Source organism: Megascapheus bottae, chromosome 7, assembly GCF_031878675.1.
Source record: "Megascapheus bottae isolate mThoBot1 chromosome 7, mThoBot2.hap1, whole genome shotgun sequence".
NCBI classification, from domain to species: domain Eukaryota; kingdom Metazoa; phylum Chordata; class Mammalia; order Rodentia; family Geomyidae; genus Megascapheus; species Megascapheus bottae.
The window spans coordinates 66,780,260-66,800,683 of record NC_143515.1 but is presented as its reverse complement, the minus strand read 5'-3'; the positions used below and the strand labels follow the sequence as shown (position 1 = coordinate 66,800,683).

The 20,424-nt window shown below is 46.6% G+C and overlaps 1 protein-coding gene across 6 annotated transcripts in view; it reads right to left on the bottom strand.

Annotated features, from left to right (window-relative positions):
* Positions 1-20,424, bottom strand: part of Cib4 (calcium and integrin binding family member 4) — a 93,807-nt gene that overhangs the window by 34,030 nt on the left and 39,353 nt on the right. For 2 of the 6 annotated variants that reach the window (XM_090337334.1, XM_090337331.1), the window contains 2 exons: positions 15,142-15,176; positions 4,634-4,730 (listed from right to left, as the gene is read on the bottom strand). In XM_090337334.1, the coding sequence (XP_090193460.1) occupies positions 4,634-4,666 (33 nt within the window). In that variant the 5' untranslated portion in view covers positions 4,667-4,730; positions 15,142-15,176. Of the gene's footprint in view, positions 1-4,633; positions 4,731-15,141; positions 15,177-15,568; positions 15,654-20,424 lie in introns of those variants that run through there. The other 4 variants (XM_090337332.1, XM_090337333.1, XM_090337329.1 and 1 more) reach the window with 3 other exon arrangements.

The window sequence follows — 20,424 nt, the reverse complement described above, 5'->3', positions numbered from 1 at the left end:
TCTAGCCTTGAGAAAGTCCAAGGACAGTGCTCAGGCCCTGAGCTCAAGCCCAGGACTGGCAAAAAAGAAATAAATAAATAAAAAAAACAAAAACAAAAACAAAAACAAAAAAAGCAGCCTGTGTCAGGTATTTTGTTAAAAAATACCTAGTTAGACCTAGTGGTAGAATGCTTGCCTAGCATGCATGAAGACCCAAGTTCAATTCCTTGTTACCATATACATAGGGGAGAAAAAAAAAAAAGATGGAAATGGTACTATGGCTCAAGTGGTAGAGTTACTATGGCTCAAGTGGTAGAGTTGTAGCCTTGAGAAAACCCAAAGACAGTGCTCAGGCCCTGAGTTCAATTCCCAGGACTGGAAAAAAAAAAGAACAAATTGTTAACTAAATGCAACAGTCAATGATGCACACTAGTCCATATTATATAACTACACTGGGAGGATACAGAGCTGGGTAATAACAGCACTGGGGGAGTCAAAGGCTGAGCTATCAGGAAAGGTAATACACGAGTTCACTTTGGAGATATAGGGGCAAACGCAAAAAGAAGCAGCTAAAAGCTGAAATGGAAGCCTTAGAAAAGACAGAATGGAGGGAGTCAGCCTTGTATATGGAAAAATTCAACCTGAAAAAATAATTTTAATTCTTGAAAGGCTAAATAATTGTCAGTATTTTTCACTGCATTTCAGGCTTGGGAGTGATTTCTTTAGAAGCTCTTCTAAGCAGATGGGCTCTAGCCCATAAACAAAATTCAGAAAGACTCAAGGTCCGGGCTATGGCCAGATCACCAGGCTGAAGTATGCAGATGGGGAGGTGGAAGGAGACAGAGGCTGCAGCAGGCCTTCTCTACCTGCTCTGAGACAGTGAGCCCCGCCTCAGGCCCTGTCAGGTTGTCCCCTGCAGACACAAGGACACTCTGGGCCTGGAAACTGGAAACCTGAGTCACATCATGCCACACTCGTCATGTTTACAGAAAGCAAGATCATTATTTACAGGAACAGAAACATTGAGCTAATTGACTTTTAAAGACATGAAATACAGCAGACAAACAGAACACAGAAACTCAGCGTGTGAAAGAGGCACTGTGTCCCAACCCAGCAGGTGCCCTTGTCAACAGGTTCTTCCCTACCCCACCGCTCACCACCCCTTTTTACCCAGAACCTTCTCACGCCGCATTTCAGTAAAGGGCAGACCCTTCTGAATATCACAAATGCACGTTTTCCACGGAAAACCCAAATTAAGAAAACAAAACTTTCTTCCCAGACCACTCAAGCCCCTGAGCCAAGTCTCCGGAGCTCCCTGGGGCCCTGTTCTCCAAGCCTGTTCCAGAGAAGGTTCTGGGTAGTCGTGAGTCATGTGGCTCCCATCCCTGGGCTACAGGGAAGGGGGACCCACTCTGGGCTGCACCTTCCAGGAAGCCTCTCCTGGCTCCTTTTGGGAAGTGAGCGTTCTTCCTATCCCAGAGTTGGGATGACAGGAACAGGGACTTGAGCCTTAGGTGTAAGTGCTCCCAGACTAGGCCCAGGGCCCCGTGGCAAAGTTACTGACAACCAGAGACAAAGGCAGGATAATTAAGGACAACAGAGGAAACGTTTAGAAAGAACTGTTCTTTTTTTTTTTTTCTTTAATTCCTGGGTGAGATGCTTCTCGTGCCTTTGTTTTAAAATGAACATCTTTTAAAACTAAAATGATGGTGATTCTGCATGACATTTTATTTTTTTCAGTGTCCTTACTTGGCAAAATTGAAAGTTGATATCTCTAGTCTGTCCTCAAAATAAATGTTGTTTCTGGAATGAAATATGTCAGAGAGACCATGGTTGATATGAAAGAGAATTAAGACCCACTCCAGGGGCCAGAGCCACAGGTTCCGTGGGTCAGGAGGCCCCAGGTGTTTCTCCCTCTCTGTGGATAGCTCTGCTCATTTGAAAAACGTCTGCTTGTACATTTGAAAAACTTGGGCCGTCCTTGAGCCTGGAAGGACACGGAGACCACCTGCAGCCAGGCCTTTCTTCTTCCAAGGCCAAAGACAGCCATCTGCCCACTGGAAAACAGAACCTGCCCCCTGTGCCCCTCCTCCCCCCTCCCAGCCTTCTCTGGCTAACTAGGGTGGACCTGCACCTATGTCCCACCCCCACCCCAGTCATCCTCTGTGGAATCATGGTCCAAGATCCCACAACCAATGAGTTCAAACTCAGGCCCTCCACTCCGGGGCTGGTCCCTAACTTCTCTACATGTGGCAGTAGCTCCAGGTCTTCAATTCAAGAGACAGTTCTCCTCATTCCAGACCAGCTGGAAATGTAACAACAATAACACAAAACACTAGAGGTACCCGGAAATGCAAGACAGTAACAAATTGTCATGGAAGAAGTTCAGAGGAAATAAACCTTGGCTTATAAGGTCATGGCTGACATCCTTTGAAGTGAGCTAATGGATAGTTTTCTATTATTTTTGCTCTTCTCTGTATTCTACAATGAACTGGCCTTCATTTATAAAAAAGCAGAGTAAAATGATGACCCTTTAGGAAGGTTAAACAAGAAAAGTAAAATTCAATTTATGTTGCCCAAGACTCAACTTCCTAGATATTCTTCAATCCCTGCGACTGACCTCACCCCACCTGCCCTTCGTCTGTCTTCTGGAGCCTGCTGCCCCATCCCCAAGGACTTGTGCCCTGAAACACAGAAGAGCAGACGGAATACAAAGGAGGGGACAGAGAGGGATAGCTCATCCTGGGTGTGTGAAACATGCAAAATGTGATGGATTTGCCAGAGTTTGCTCCTTTGGGGTTCAATAAACGGCCTCTAGGCCCTCAGGGACAAGACTAGTACTATACAAGAGTGTTCTGGGGTCTAGAGCCACCAAGACCCTCCCTGCCAGCCCTCCAGGGTAGGCCTCTCCCCTGTAACCTCCCAGACACGTAGTCAGTGCTCAGCCAAGGCCTGAGTAGAAGTGAAAGCCCATGGGAGAGAGTCTTCCTGGATCCCTGGGACAGGATGGTCTTGTCTCTACCACCCATAGTCATAGACTAGTTTAACTTTTTGGGCTTCAGGTTTCCATAAATTGATAGCAGGGTGGAAAACGTCTTGAAGTGACTATACTGGGTGGTCTCAAGGTGTCTTTCCAGCCTCATAACATTCAGGGACTAACACACTGTTTGTCCCCCCTGGGTGGACAAAAGTACCCCATCTAGCCTTGCCTCTCTGGCTCCCTCAACCTGAGATTTAGAGCACTCTAGTACTTCACATACATGCACTTGTGTGGGTACAGGGTGATTTTGTATGGTTACTTAGATGTGGTCGTGTTCAGCACACCTGTCCCCAGGGTAGCCTCCACTGTCATCTGTATTTCAAGGCCAGCTTTGTGTTTTTCTGTCTGCACCCCTGATAAGGACTGTGACTTGGGGGTCATATAGTCATTGGTTGAATGGTTATATGTGTCCTCATGTCACATCTCCCCTTAGGAGCCAGCCCTTCCTCCACGTCCCTGCGGCTCTTCCTTGCCTGGGCCTTAGCTCTTACAACCTATCTGTTCCAGACAGTAGAGAAGGTGGGCTCTCATTGCACAATGACAAACTCAAATCATTATTCCGCCAAGATTCCAATGACAAATAGGGAAGTCTGACAGAGCTGTGATTTGTGAACCTGACGTCGCCTTCTCGGGATGTACAAATTTTAATTAAAATCTCGGGAGTGATTGGGGAGTCCTTTTAATGTGTACTTCTCGATCTGCCAGGCTGTCATGGGCGGGGAGGCCAGGGCTTCAACCTAAAAGGAACAAAGGTTCAGTCCCTAATGGACTGGGAGGCAAGGTAGGACCTGCCCCAGCCACTCCTTCACTCTACCCATTTTATAGGAGAGGGGCTCAAGACCCAGAGAAGTGGGCGCACACAAGAATTTATCCATATCAAGGGCAAGGTGTGTGTGTGTGTGCGTGTGTGTCCCCTACAGAATGTAGGATTCAGCCCTGGAAAAGAAGAGAAAGCCAGGAGACTGCATTTGAGACTACCACTCACTTTCTATCCAATGGGAGCTCCTTGCACAAGGAAGGTTGGCTAAATTGAGACAGAGAGGGTGGCGAGAACAGGAAGCAATTGTCCTTACTTCCTCTGGCCATATCCAGGGATGTTAGAAGGTGGGTTGGGAGGACAGTTCCCTGGCTCCAAGTCTTTTTTCTCCTGGATTTTCAGAAAAGAATCTGAGACAGACTGGAGGAAGATGAGCAGATGGTCCATGTGGCTCCTTGTCTTCCCTGACAGCCCTGTATGGGACCCAGAGGAAGGAGCTGGTACAGGGGTCTTGGGGCTGAGGGGTAAAGTTAATGTTGAGCAGCAGAGGCTCACAGGCAGACCTGGGGAGGGGGTGAGCTTCTAATTGAAGCTACCACCTCCAACTGTGAGACCTGGGCTGAGTGGCACACACTTGGTCCCTAGGCCTCACCTAAGGCAGAGCACATCTACCCTGCCAGAGCTGATGGCAGATGGAAGACAAAGCAAAGTATGTAAGAAAGCCTCTGGATCCTACATTCTGCTGGAAGGTCCCAGGCCCTGGAGTGAGGCTGCCAACTGACCACCCAATCTTACCCCTGCCACACCTCCCTCCCCCCACTTAGTGCCCGTGACGCTGGCCCCTACCATGGACTCACCCTCAAGGCTGGCAGGGAACTGACCTGCTCCATGGTCAGCGTGACCTCCTTGTAGCACTTTCCCACAGGGCAGAGCTTCAGGAAGGTATCGTGGATGCTGAGGAGAAAAGTGAGAGGAGGAACCATGACAGCTGTGTGGGGTAAGGAAAGGGGCCAGCCTCCCTCCCATGTGGGGGCATACCCCCCCCTTTTTTGCGAGTCCTGGGGCTTGAACTCAGGGCCTGAGCACTGTCCCTGAGCTTCTTTTGCTCAAGGCTAGCACTCTACCACTTAGCCACAGTGCTACTTACATACACAGTAGCACTGTGTGTACGGTACTGAGGAATCAAACCCAGGGCTTCATGTATGTTAGGCAAGCACTCTACCACTAAGCCACCTCCCCAGCCTGTGGGAGCATCCTTTTTAGAAGAAGAAGGGAACTGAAGATGAATTGATGTGGGGAAGGGGGCAAGAGCCAGGCATGGTGGCATATACCTGGGATTCTGCTATGAAAGAGGCAGAGATGGGAGAGGATCAAGGTTTGTGGCTGGACCCAGGCAAAAGAGACCTTATTTCAAAAGTAACTGAAGCAAAAAGGGCTGGAGGAATGAGTCAATGGTAGAGTACCTGCTTAGCAAGTGTAAGGCCTGGGATTCAGATTCCAGTAACACCTTTAGAAAAGAAAAACGAAGCGCCTACAACAAATCTTTCTACTGTTCTAGAGACACCCCACAGCCCTCTGGTGTTCCCAGCGCATCTCAGGATGCAAAACTAAATCTAGCAGGGCAAAGGTGACCAGCTGTGCTTTGTCATCTGGAACACTCCTCAAGTTCTAGAATGTCCCAGCTGGCAGGTACTTTGGTGATGGCTCTGTCTAATCCCATAGGTGCAGATGGAGAAGCCAGGATCCCCTTCCTGGCTATACATCCACCCCCATCTTCAGCACAGAGGTGACTTGGTCCTAGAGAGCCAGGATCAGAACTCTTGTCCTGGCAGCTCACAGCTGTGCCAGCCTACTGACAGCAAATAGACCCAGTAAAACGAAGAGCTGAATAGCTCTTCTGACTGGCCCCTGTCTATTTACTGGATCCCACACTAGCACAGTGGATTCTGCATTTAAGTTCCTGGCAAAGGATAAAATGGCTCTGTGATGTGACGCTGAAGAAGAAAAGAACAGAAGGGAATTCTGTCTTAGACCGCTAAAAGAGGGCCCCTCATCCGCTGTCCCTCACACCCCATCTTGAACACAAGTTCCTGTCTACTAGTAGTCTCTTGTATATACAAAATCAGGGACCAAGACAGCCAGTCTCATCATTTGGGATAAAGGATGACCAATATGTCTTTTGAAGCGCTGTGGTACAGTCCAATATGAGCAAGAGACTGTGTGTGTGTGTGTGTGTGTGTGTGTGTGTGTGTGTGTGTGTGTGTGTGTGTGTGTATACGTGTGTATGAATTAATCTTAGCTGAGTGCCAGGAGACAAGTAATTAAATCAAACTAATTCACACTAAGGAGTGAGTGACTAAAAGCTCCCTCAATGACATTTCCTGGTATGTGGTTGGTAAATTCGGGTGAAGGTTTAGTTGGTGCAATTAAGGGACATTTAAGGTATGTGTGACCAGAAAAGAAGTATGGAAGGAGACCTTATGCCTAGAGATTCAGAGGTAGAGGAGGCTCTCCCAGAGCCTCACAGCTGAGAACTCGGAGTCACATTCTGCCCCCGCCTCCAGCCACTCATCTTGTCACAGCTCGCTGCCTAGAAAACGTCTTGTTGGTCTCTGCCATGGGAGAGTGGAAAGAAAATAAGCTGTGGTTCTATTTGCCTGCCACCCTGCCCAGCTCCACACCCCAGGAGGTTGAACTCTCCCAACTGCAGCCTGTTCCCTAACCCTCAGCCTTCTAGAAGGTCATGGGAGAGGAGTCAGGAGTCCGTCCTGTGTCCTCCCAGGCTCTATCGAGGCTCTGGCCACATCTGTGTCCTTCCTGCTCAGACCTTAGAGGCCATCTGCCACCGCTCCAGCCCTCAACTGGGTACCTCAGGCCCAGGCTTTATGGTGGCTGGTCAGCCCTCAGCCTCTGAAGATTTCCTCCACTCCATTTCATCTTCCAGGACCCCTTGACCTGCTTGACCTTCAGTTTCCTTATCTGCAAAAGAGATAGTCATCCCTGCCTTGTCTGCTTCCTGCTTGGATGAGACAGATCAAGTGGACAGACACATTCAGATCCTGTCCATCTACGATTAGCTGTGTGACCACAGGCAAGTGGTTGCGTTTCTCTCAGCCAATAAATGTAGATTCTGATTTTGACCATCTAATTCCAGGTGATCATCTCTGAATGGCTTTGGCTGGCTCAGGGGAGGGTCTGGGGGACGAGTGGGAACTGAAATGTGTCATGACACTCAAGGACAGCATGACCCTGCTGGCCTCGTGAAGGGACCCCGTACTGTCACCAGAGGAGGCTGTCTGTAAGTTAGAGAGGAAGCTGAAAGCAGGGCATGGTAAGGTCGGGGAACACACTGTCCTGGAGGTGTGGGGATGGGAGGTAGGCAGTCAGTACAGAGCCGTAGGAGGCAAGGACAGCCATCTCTGCTGGGGACTGCAGTGGCCTCTAAAGGGCTGGCAAGTGGGAAATGGTTGGCTGAACCAATAGGAACCTACTGTCACTGTCATTGAAACTACTGGGGTAGTGATAATACAAAAAAGCAAATCAAATTTTGCTGGTTTATTAGCAGTTCCCGCTGGTAATGTGCAATATGCCCACTGTCCCCACTGCTGTATGATGCTGCCCTCATGGGCCTTCCTTGTCTTCAAGGCAAGCACCACTACCGCTGTTACAGAAGAGAAAACTGAAGGTGTTGAGGGAGAGGGGGATGGCTTGCCTAAGGCCCATGGTAGTGAGTGTTGCAGCCAGGGCCACAGACACCAAAGCTCTTGCCCAGGAAGAGAAGCACCAAGGGGAAGAGGCCCAGCTATTCCCACCACCCCTCTCATGATCACTCTCCACATGCTGGAAGCAGTCACATGCATGCAGACTACTGTGACAGATGGGGTGATCTTTTCTACAGACAGGCAAACTGAGGCCCAGATAGTGTGTCCAAGAAACAGTGGAGGACTGATTCTGAAACAGCTTCTCTTGTTTGTGCTGCCCCCGCCCAAGGGTCCATTCAACCCCCAGGCAAGCAATTCTTTTCTCCTCCAAAGCCTCTAGGTCTAGGGTGCTGGATGGAGAGGCCTGCCCAGACTCCATGCCTTTCCAAGCGATCATGGGACTGGCTGCCGGCAGATGAATTCTGGCTGCATCTCAGCTGCCACAAAATGTTCTCCTCCTCCAAATATGGATCAGCTGACTCTAAATGGAACTCCGAGTTAATCACTAATGGACTCAAAAGTCAAAGCCATTTGAGAAACTTACACATTCAAGCCTGCCAGCAGTCAGGCAGCCCAGGCGTGGCTCACTTCCATCCTTGACTCAGAGATTAAGAAAGGATCTACAAGGCTGGCTCCACCCCCCCAATTCTCCAAGTGACCTTGGACCTGTCATGCCCTTCACAGGCCTCAGTTTCCCCGCTACAATGACAGTCTCAGTGAATTCCATCTCCACTCCCGCTCCCTCTAGTTTGGTGCATCTATCATTCTAGATTTCTATTCACCTCATTATCTTCTAGACTCCTGAATTTAGAGCTTCCCAATGAGTTTCCCGAGACAAATCATGTATGAGTTTGTAAAATAAGATCTGTGCCTCCAAGATTCTCATTCAGGCCCTGGACAGGACTCAGGTATCTACGGGCTATAACCACAATTCCAACATAGACTCAATGCAAGTCTGGTTTCTACTCCTCTGGTCCCAACCTGGGCTCAGAATCTGGGCTTCTCCCCAAGTCCCCGAGTCAGCAGTCTATTGTTCTATGGTCTGGCCTGTGAATCTTTCATAAATGGCCCTTTGTGGGACTGGAAATACAACTTGTATTCTCCAGCTCCGCTTCTTCCCAGCTGTGTGACCTTGGGAAAAATCACTGTATTTCTCTGAGCCGGTTTCCTCATTTGCAGAGAGAGGATGATGACAGCTTCCACAACTCCAGCAATGAGTCGTGTGCCAGGCATTGCTCACACGATGACATGGATACCGTCATCTCATCTCACTGTCCTCCTGATGACTTTGAGAGATTAGGTGCTATGACTCATCTCACACAGTTTTCTAAGTATGGAAACTGAGGCTCAGTAGATTAAGACACTCTCCCCAGTCATGCACTAGTGTGTGTGGCAGAGCCCAGCCTCAAACTCAAGCTTTTAGCTTCTAGAAAGTAACTGTAACACTACCTACTGACCTCCTCGTGCTCTGGGAGGTCCCAGGAGCTAACAGCCAGGCAAGATATCATGTGGAGACTATACTGGGTGCAAAGAAAAAAACAAGTGACCTTGTTAGGGACCAGGGGCATAGCTCAGTGGTAGATCACTTGTCTAGCATATATGAGGTTTGGGGTTTGATTCCCTGAAAAGGCAGGGAAGGGAAGGAAATGGGAAGGAAGGGGAGGGGAGGAGACAAGAGCAGAGCAGAGCAGAGGAGACTAGGCAGGAGCTAGGAGAGAAGTTTTACATTCTCAAGCAGCCCCATTCTCAACCCAAAAGCGGAGTTAATCCAAAGAGCTCCACCCAAGCCTAGCCATCAGGCTCTGGATCAGGCTGTGCCCATGAAACCACCGTGTTCTCTTCATAGCCCCAGCCAGAAGGGTCTGAGCTCCTAAAAGGCTTTCTGGGAAGTAAAGGTTTCTGGAACATCCAAGAAACCAGAAGTCAGAGAAGGGCTTGAAGCTTAAACTGAAAGGGACCAAGTTCCTTCACAGATGGAAAGGTATGAAAGCCAGGCTGGAATTTTAGGGTCCGTAGACCTTTCTTTTTAGAGGATTGTGTCTGTCTTAAGTAATCTGTTCTCCCCAGAGGAATCTGGATCTATGGGTCTAAAGATTTGTACTGTCCTGTGACCTTGTGTGGGTCACAGTTCCTCCAATGAACAAGGCTCTGTCCAATCCTATTATCATCCAGACCACATTTCTCTGTCCCATTCATAGGAAAAGCACAACCTGTCATCAGATGTCACATAGTAAAATTGTTGTAAAGAATTAACCAGTTAGTGGTAAACTGCTTGCTTAGTATGCATGGAGCCCTGGGTTCCATTCCTCAGTAACATATAAACAGAAAAAGCCAGAAGTGGCACTGTGGCTCAAGTGGTAGATGGCTTGCTTTGAGCAAAAAGAAGCTCAGGGACAGTGTCCAGGCCCTGAGTTCAAGCCCCAGGACTGGCAAAAAAGAAAAAAAAGAAAGAAAAAGAATTAATCAGAGCTGGGCACCAGTGGCTTGTACCTATAATCCTCACTCCTCAGGAGACTTGAAAGCTAATCGAGGCAGGAAAGTCTATGAGACTCTTCTCTCTGCTAAACTACCAAAAATGCTGGAAGTGGAACTGTGGCTCAAGGACTAGAGTACTATCCTAAGCAAAAGAAGCTCAGGGACAGGCCTGGGTTCAAGCCAGGCCCTGGGTTCAAGCTCCCATGCACATGTGTGTGTGCATCTACCTATCTGCTTCTTACACACACACACACACACACACACACACACACACACACACACGCACGCACACACACACACACAAAGTAGCATCCTATGTGTGTATCCATCTAGCTTATCAAAGCAATGCAGTTAAGCAGGCTGACAGCACAGTTTATACTATAAATTTAGAACTCAAATGACCAGTACCCAGCACCCACACCACCACTCTACCTCTCTTCTCCAGAGGCAACATTTCACAAACACCATGCTATTTTCTCTTGGCTTTTCACTTAAGCGTTGCATAGTATTTCTGAATACTGTGGGACTGCCAATTGTCAATACAATTAAAGACATTATTATGTGACATCCTCCAATAAAAAGAGGATTTATTTCCTCTAGGTCTCTTTTCTCCAACCTCCCAATATAAAATAACTTGTGTGAATTGATATTCACTGTGCATTACTGTTCTGGATAATTGTTATTCAAAAACATTGTTTATGGCCAAGTTCCCCAGTGTCACAAGATTACTTTTTTTTTCAGCACAAGGATTTGAACTCAGGGCCTTGCACTTGCTAGGCAGGCATGCTACCACTTGAACTGCTCCTTTCACATTGGTTATTTATTGGTCTCATTTCCTCTTGTCCTGATTAGCCTGGACTGTGATCATCCTATTTGTGACTCCCACATGACTAGGGTAACAGGTGCATGCCACTGCACTCAGCTATTTTTCTTACCTTGTCACTTGGGATCACAGGTACACACTACTGGGTCCACTCACTGCTGGAGATAGCTATTGTTTGCTTTTTGGTCCAGGCAATCCATGGACCACAATCCCCTGATTACCTCCCCCAAGTATCTAGAATTACAAGCTTGCTTACTGGCCCTGAGCAATTTCTTTCTTGCAAGTCCTTTTTCTTTTCTCCAAGAGTTAATACTTAGGTTCCTGGGCCTTGGTGGGTTCTAGTCACCCCAAGCCTGACAGCAATTTGGCTTAGCTAAGTCTGTGTCATGTGTCTATCTGCTTTGCACTTTTTACAGTTTTCTTAACTTTTCTCATCTACTGTTAATCTCTTAGGTCCTTTTTGTCCCTGTGGTTTCTCTCTTTCTTTCCTTCCTTCTTTTCCTTTCTTTCTTTCTTTCTTTCTTTCTTTCTTTCTTTCTTTCTTCCTTCCTTCCTTCCTTCCTTTTTTTCTTTCTTGTCTCCACTCTTAGTAGAGAAAACAGAGATAGAAGCTTTGTATTTTTCAATGCTAACTGGAAGCTCCCTAAATTTACTCTCTGAATTTAATCATTTGCTTTGACACTTATTGAATATGATGCCTCTGTCTTTCTTTTTCTTGCCTTCTCATATTATTATTAGTGTATGAACTCAGGGTCTTATGCTCTGCTTATGGCTAGTGCTCTACCACATGAACCATGCTTCCAGTTCTGGCTTTTTGCTAGAGTCTCACCGACCTTTCTGACCAAATTGGCTTCAAATCACTGTCTTCTAGGTCTTAGCCTCCTGAATAGCTAGATTTATAGGTGTGAGCCTCTGATTCCAAGGATTCTTCTTTTTATCTAAGTCAGAATCCTGTTGACTGGTCTATGAGCATTGATGTAAGCATAAGGGTCATGTACAGTGCCTTTCCTATTTTCAACATCTCCAGGCCTCACCAGTTGTTCCAATCTTCAGCTGCTTCCAAGACCATGGTCCGAGTAGACCACCTTAAGACCAGGATAGATAGCTCAGGAGGAGGAGTTCCTGAGGATGACTTGTTTCCTCAGAAGACTAATACAGAGCAAAGTGTGTGTGTGTGTGTGTGTGTGTGTGTAGTGTGCGCGCACACACACATGCACAAGGGAAGGGGGAGAGGAGGCGAAGAGAATGTCAATGTTCAAGAATAGAACCCCAGATACCCATATTCATCCCTCTTCTCAGGTACTCATTATCACTACCCACCCTACCACTGACACATTTATTCCTTAGGGTTCAATGTTCAGAGTCCCAAGTATGGAAAAAGGAGCCTGGCCATGTTGCACGGATGATAGGACAAACCAATGTAACTTCTCGAAGAACAATCCTGTCACACTATCAACTTTTAAATGTATCTGCTCCTTGGGCCAGGAGTTTGGCCTAGTGGTAGAGTGCTTGCCTAGCATGCATGAAGACCTGGGTTCAATTCCTCAGTACCACATACATAGAAAAAAGCCGGAAGTGGTGCTGAGGCTCAAGTAGTAGAGCTCTAGCCTTGAGAAAGTCCAAGGACAGTGCTCAGACCCTGAGCTCAAGCCCAGGACTGGCAAAAAAAAAAAAAAAAATATCTGCTCCTTGCCCAGCACTTTAGTTTCTTTGTAAATTTTTTGCTTGGTTCTGGTTTTTTGAATACTAGGCCTTGAATTCAGGGCCTTGCTCTTACCAAGTTCTCCTATGTTCTGTTTTGGTTTTCTGATGGGGTCTCAAGCTTTTCCTAGGGCAACCTCAAACCATGACCCTCTAACTTCTGCTTCACATGTGGCTGGGATTATAAACAGGAGCTACTGCATCTGGCTTTTTTGTTTAATTTTTTTTTGTAATGTATAGAGGGGTTACAGTTATATTTGCCTGATAGAGGATGCATTACTTCTCACACATTGACACCCCTTCTCATGTTTTTGTCCCCATTTCCCTCTCTCCACCCCCTCCCTTGTTTAACTTTTTTTTTTGAATTTTTTTATTTTTTTTTTGCCAGTCCTGGGACTTGAACTCAGAGCCTGAGAGCTGTCCTTGGGCTTTCTCAAGGCTAGAACTCTACCACTTGGACCATACCACCATTTCTGGCTCTTTCTATGTATGTGGTACCGAGGAATTGAACCCAGGTCTTCATGGATGTTAGGCAAACATTCTACCACTAGGCCAAACTCTCAGCCCCTAACTTTTTTAAAGATAGGGTTTCTCTATGTTCTTCTGGCTTTCCTGGAACTTTCTATAAAGCCCAGACTAGCCTTGAACTCATAATCATCCCTCCCAGCAGTTCTGTGAGAAGAAATTTCTCCACTGGATTTAATCTTATCTGTTTGATAAAGCATTTTGTACATAAATGCTTAATATACCAACATTTATAAAAAGTAAAAACCATAAACAACTTAAGTACCTATAACAGAGGTTTGGTAATGAATGAATGATGGTTCATTCACACAGGAAATGACCCGTAGCCATTAAAAAAGAATGAGGCAGATTTTTATGTGCTTTGTGCAAAACTGGCTAAGAGGGAAGCTTTGAAGAAAAAAAAAAGGTGCAGAAGCTTTATCTTGTGTGATTGTTGTTCTTAATGTACTGTTATTTCTCTTCTCCTTAGTTGCCGCTTGGTTAATCTCATATTGTTACTGTATCTGATTTTGTTACCTGGTATATTGTATACACATTTATTTGTTTATTTGAAATAGGAAGGGAAAGGGGGAAAAACAAGATGCTTGGGAGAGGGTGGAGGGAGGGATATGGGGACAAAAACATGAGAAGGGGTATCGATGTGTGAGAAGTAATGCACCATCTAGTGAATGTAACTGTAACCCCTCTATACGTTACCTCGACAATAAAAAAGAAAAGAAAAGAAAGAAAGAAAGAAAGAAAGAAAGAAAGAAAGAAAGAAAGAAAGAAAGAAAGAAAGGTACAGAGCAGAATGAGTGGGAGGAAGATGTATGGTTACCACCGGGGGAAGGATGTGTATGAGTCTACTCATCAATTATTCTCCTGGGATCCTGAGTGATAAACCCACAGTGATCAAGGCCTGAGTCATAGAGGCCTGGGAAGAGAAAATGGAGACATTTACTCTTCTTATGGGACTTGGATCCTATTGAATTTCTAGGCATGCTCATACATTATTTCTTTTCGTTTTCATTTTTTATTTCTGCTTCAATAAGAATTATGTAGGTAGTAAAATATGGGTCATAAGGTGTCATATATTTTTGTATTTAATCTATATTACTTTTAAATGTAATCCTAGTTACTTAGGAATCTGAGATCTGAGGATTGTGGTTCAAAGCCAGTCCATGCAGGAAAGTCTGTGAAACTCTTACCTACACTAAACTACCTGAAATCCAGAGGTGGAGCTGTTACAAAAGTGGTAGAGCTCTAGCCTTGAACAAAAATGCCTGGGGACAGCATCCAGGCCTTTAGTTCAAGCCCCAGGATCGCCCCCCCCACACACACACACATGCAAAGGAAACAGCACAATCCCAAGTTTCCTGGTCTCTGTAGCTCCCGGTTACCTGGCCATCCCTCATCCTGTTTGTACATGGAGTCTCATACTTGTTGCCTCTAGGTTGGACACGGGGTAGAGGTGGGGTTAGCTCAAGCAGAGATGATGAGGGGAGGAAAAGGGACCCAGAGTCCAAAATCTCCAGGTGAGTTTGCTATGTACCTTCTAGGCTTTGCTAAGCACTCAGGCCAAATCCCTGCCACCTGTCATCCCACCCACTCTCTCAGCAATTCCAAGAGGAGATACCATGGCATCTCCATGCTGTACAGTGATTGTTTTTGGCTGAGAACTTTCTCCATCAGTCAGGGACCTGTGAGAATAGGGCCTTTGGCCAGTTACCCATGAGCCCACTACCTCTATGATGCCTCATATCCAGCAATCCCTAGAAAGAAATTTGGAGGGAAAATCTTAGAGACAGGTTGAGGGTCAGTGATGTATCCAACTTCCCCAGCCATGGGTGACCGGCATGGGCGTCGGCCCTACGATTCCTAAGGCCTTCAGCTTTTCACATTATCCCAAGGAGGCCCTGCCAGCTCTATGATACTATGTCCTGAGTGGCCAAAAAGACATCCCAGCCTGAGCTTGATGTCGCTCTAGTTGCAGCAAGGTCTCAGGGCTTGCATCCTTCCCTGCACACTGTCTACCTACACTGCAGGGCTGTGTAGCTCTGAGCAGGGACCATCCTAGGAGTCAGAGTGAGGCTGTCTCAGAGGAGACCCCAGCTCTGGGTGAGGTAAAGGGAAGAAAAGGGCATGGAGATCTTCTACTCACCACAGGATTTCATTTCTGGTCAGGAAAGTCAGGGCCTGCAACAAATCAAAGAGGCAACTTGGCACTTAGTCCAGTCCTGTCCCTGCTCCTTGGGGAGAAAGAAGTGAGGCACCTCAGGGCAGGGAAAGAAAAGCCTTGCTCTTGTCCCATAGCTAGGAAATAGAGGTACTCCAGACTGAGGTAGGAGGTGCCTGAAAGGGGCAGAGGAGGAAATGGTGCCCTGCCCTCCTCCCTATCATGTCAAGAGGCATCGTAGCACAAAGACAAGATCAAAGATAGAACCCAAACCTGTGCTCTGAGGCAGGAGATGTTGAGGGAAGGAAGCTGGAAGACTGATCTAGAACCTGAGGCAGGAGTTCCTGCTGTCACCCCATCTGTCCTGGGAGACCCCCACCTCTGCCCAACATTTCTAGCCTGCCCTACCCACCTGGTACTCTTCCAGGTCTTCCCAGTGCATCTGGTACCTCAAACACTGCCCCATGCCAACCCCAGCCTCTACCCTGCCAGCAGTAGAACCTCAGCCTAAGGGCTCATCAGTTGCCACAACCAGTGGATCCAGTTGCCGTGGTGACTTGCATTCTACTTTTTGCCCCTGAGTTGGCAGAAGTTGCTCCAGAGTTCTTTTGATTCCCCTGGGCTGCGAGACATCATCTTCAAAACAACAAATGGAAGGGGAGCCCAATAACAAACAGTCTTGAGAGACATGTGGATGTCTCAGGAGTCATCCTGCCCAGGACTGAATCCCAGATCTGCCACATGATGACCACGTAACCTAGGCAAACTACACAGCCTGTGCCCTCATCATAGGCCTGGTAGGGAGATTCAGTAAGTTGATGCTGAACATTAAGCCTGGCACATAGTAAGTGCCCAGGAAGTGTGAGTACCAGGTCCCAAGTACTGTGTTGGTTGTGGGATGGAAAGACAAAAAAGCACAGGTTCCCGGTGGCTCGGTTCAATTCGATGGCATGAAGTTTTGGATACAGAGACTCTGTACAGATGTGAGGTCACAGGTGGAAAGCCACTCAGGATAGCGTCCACTTGGGCCTCCTAACAACGAAGCTGCACCAGCTCTGACCAATCCAATAGCACCTGGAATGAAAGCATCACACTGTGCTCTCCCTCTGACCTCCTGGGAGACAGGGAGGGGATGGGGGGGCGGTGTTGTGGGAGAGAGAATGAGCAAATGCAACTGTGCACTATTTCCTTGTCTGTCCTCCAGGGAGACAGAGCCCTCCTTTCTTTACTTACTCCACAGCTGCTGGCTCCAGGGACTCTGGAGAGAGGTGACTAAATGCATTCTCAGTCCTCAGGAAATGTATACTCCACACACCCATGCATACATCATGCACACAGATCACACACATGGACATTCCAGTGTGTGTGCACAGAGGCCGGTGTCATGAGAGCTCACACTTGACAGGTACAGGTGTGCAGGGCAGGGAGTCTTCATGTAGACGGGAGCACTTAAATGTCTGTGATGCATGGTGCTTGAGATGGACTTTGAAATATTAAGTCCTGGCTGCCCTGCAAGCAAATCCTGAAGCCACTCCAAAGCCTTAGTTTCCTCATCTACAAAATGGAACTAATAAATTCTTATTTTTTATTATTATTGCAATGATAAAATTAAATGGTGATATAGGGAAAGCTCTTATTTAATAAGATATATGCTACATCCTGAGTACTCAATAAAGGGTAAATGATGTTAGTGTGTGTGTGTGTGTGTGTGTGTGTGTGTGTGTGTGTGTGTGTGTGTGTGTGTGTGCTGGCAGTGGGGTTTGAACTTGGGCCTGAATTTTGTCCCTTAGCTCTTTGTGCTCAACTCTGGCACTCTACCACTTGAGTCACAGCTTTACTTTCAGCTTTATACTGGTTAATTAAGAGCCTAGTAGTAGAGTACTCACCTAGCATGCACCAAGACATGGGTTCTATTCCTTGGTATCACATACACAGAAAAAAACAGAAGTGGTACTGTGGCTCAAGTGGTAGAGCACTAGCCATGAGAAAGCTCAAGAACAGTGCCCAGACCCTGAGTTCAAGCTCCAGGAGAGAGCACAAAAAAAAAAAAAAAAAGCCTCACAGACTGTTCAGCCTGGGCTGAACTCTGGCTGATAATACTTTTAAAAGTTGGAGCTGCAGCCAGGTATTCACTCCTGAAATCCTAGCTACTCAGGAGGCTGAGATCTGAGGATTGTGGTTCAAAGCCAGCCTAATCAGGAAAGTCCAAAAGCTCTTATTTCCAATTAACCTTCAAAATGCCAGAGGTTGATTTGTGGTTCAAGTGGGAGTGCTAGCCTTGAGCAAAAATAAAGCTTAGGGAAAGCACTTGGGCCATTCATTCAAGCCCCAGGGCTGGTAAGGGGATCCTCCCTGCTCATTCAGGGGAAGTTGCTGAGGTTAAATGATGTGTGAGGGCTGGGCAAAGTGCCTGTCTGAGGAGTCCCCCAGTGTGGGACACCAAAGGAAGCCAGAGGGTCTTCAGGACTTCATATAGGAAGCTGCTACTTTCTTGTTTTGCTCAATCCGCCCTCCTGATTACACAATTACTTGAGGTGTGAATGGCAGCTTGACACCAGCCTGTTGTGTCTTTAACACTCGGCTGATACTTCCTAAAAGGAAGACAACAGAAGCAGAGAGAACCATCCTGCAGCTTAGGGCTTTTAGCTGTTAACTCAGCCTCCATTTGTTGGCTGGGCAGCAGAGGCCCAGAAATAAGACAGACAACAGCCTTTCCTGCAGGAACCAGACACACATTGTTCATCAGTGTGCACCAGATACGCTCCTTCCACCAGTGTAGATTCACTGCTGTGGTATGTGTGTGAGAGGCAGAAATCAAGGACCAGCTACAAGCCAGCACGGCGGGGGGGTGGGGGGCCCTCAGTGGCCTCCAAGGGGGTCACTCCCTACTGTGAGCTGAGACCCTGCCTGAGAAGACCAGGACAGTGTTCCAGACTGCCTGGGGATCCAGCTAGAACTGGATAGCAGTGTCTGGGTTTTATAGAGTACCTTCCCTTCTAAAAACAATACAGGTTCGTCATTTACAACTCTGATATAATGTTTCCTTTACAAATATAGTCTTTTAATAAAAAGGAATAGGAGCCCATTTAAAGAAAAATATTAAGTAAATAGTTTTACTGGTGGTAAAGGAATGTGACAGAAATCACAAAGGTCTCCTTCCATCCCATTTCTCTGTCTCTTTTTGTCATTCTGTGTGTGTGTGTGTGTGTGTGTGTGTGTGTGTGATACACACACACACACACACACACACACACTCAGTTTGCCATCTCTGCTAACCCTGCTCTCTCCTTTAGCTTTTATTCTCCCAGCCTCCATCCTCTGCCACTCCTGCCCCCTCCACAGGTTTTGCAATTTTATTCTAGACAAGGTTTTTCATTGGTTCCCACAAATAACAATAGTAGCAATAAGAATGTCATCTTACATTTGCATATCTTTTTGTAATTCCAAAATGCTTTTTATGTAGTGTCTAATTTCCTTAAGAAAGAAAAGAGTATACTATTAAAAAAAAGAAAGAAAGAAAGAAAGAAAAATCCTTTCAAGTGATTCTGCCTTCAAGTCACTAACCAATCTGCATACCTGCAGCTCTCCCCCTCCAGCTTCTGTGCTCCCTAACTCCTCTTCTAAACATATCTGAAGAGGGTGAGAATGCGTGGTGAGCAGGCTCCTTCCCAAAGACCAGCTCTTCATCCTCCGCTCTAGCCTGCATGCTATGGGGTACCTTTTTTGCAAGGTTTCTGTCACCTTGTAATGAACTTTACAGATTCTCAAAACTGAATCTCCTGCCTCCATCTTGACTTGAGCATCTCTTATCACTCCACAGGCATTGAAAAAGAACTTGATTCAATAGTTGTAAAGCATTCTTGACCATTCAACAATAAAAAGACAAATGAGCTTTTTTATAAAAAGGGCAGGCCGGGCACAGTGGCTACTCCTAGCGACTCAGGAAGCTGAGATCTGAGGATCATGGTTCAAAGCCAGCCGGAGCACTGAAGTCTGTGAGACTCATCTCCAGTTAGCCACCAGAAAACCAGAAGTGGCACTGTGGCTCAAAAGGTAGGGCGGTAGCCTTGAGCTGAAGAGCTCAGGAACAGCACCCAGGTCCAGAGTTCAAGTCCCACGACTGACAAAATAAAGGGGGGGGGGGAATTGGTTGGACACTACCTGACCCATATCTATAATCTAGCTACTCGGGAGGCTGAAATCTGTGGATCATGAATCATGATACTGAATCAGTATCAGCCTGGGCAGGAAACTACATCTAACTGCTATCTCTAACCACCAAAAAGCTGGAAGCAGAGCTATGGGTCGAGAGATAGAGTGCTAGCCTTGAACAAAAGAGTTCTAATACAGTGTCCAGGCCCTGCATTCAAACTTCAGCACTGGTACAAAGCAGGGGGGGTGGGGAGGGAGAAGGGTGTGGGGGAGGGGAATAAATCTGAATAGATGATACTCCAAAGAAGCTACATGAATGGCCAAGGAGCAAGTGGCAAGATATGCATTAGCTAGCAGGTAGACAGATGTAAATCAAAGCTACCATGAGATACCTCTGTACATCCACTAGGCTGGATGTTGTCCAAGAGGAAAATGGGAAAGAATACATAAATGTTAGACGTGCATGCACAGCTGATAGGAATAATAAATGGTGCAGCTACCTGGAAGAGTCTCTCCATTCCTCCAAATGGGAAGCAGAGTACAACAGGAGTCTACAGCTCTACTCCTCTGTGCATGCTCAGGAGAAATGAGGACATGTGTCCACAGAAAAATTTCCACAATCATGTTCAGAGTAGCCTTGTTCACAACATTCCAACAGTGGAAGCCACCCAAATATCCATCAGCTGGCGAAGGAGAAATTAAATATGCTATACTCATAAAATGTAGCATTTGGCAATAAAAAGAAATGATCTATGGATTCATGATCAAAAAAAAAAAAAAGATGGCCAGGCATCAGCGGCTTGTGCCTATAATTCAAGCCACTCAGGAAGTTGAGATCTAAGGAGCATGGCTTAAAGCCAGCTTGGGCAGAAAAGCAGATGAAATTCTTATCTCCAAGAAACCAACAAAAAGCTAGAAGTGGAACTGTGGCCCAAGTGGTAGAATACCAGCCTTTAGTGAAAAAGCTCAAGGACCACACCTAGGCCTTGAATTCAAGCCTCAGTACTGATACATGTATGTACATGCACACATAAACACACACACACACACACACACACACACACACACTACTAAATAAAAGAAACTAGCCACAATTAGCCACAATTAGTGGTATAT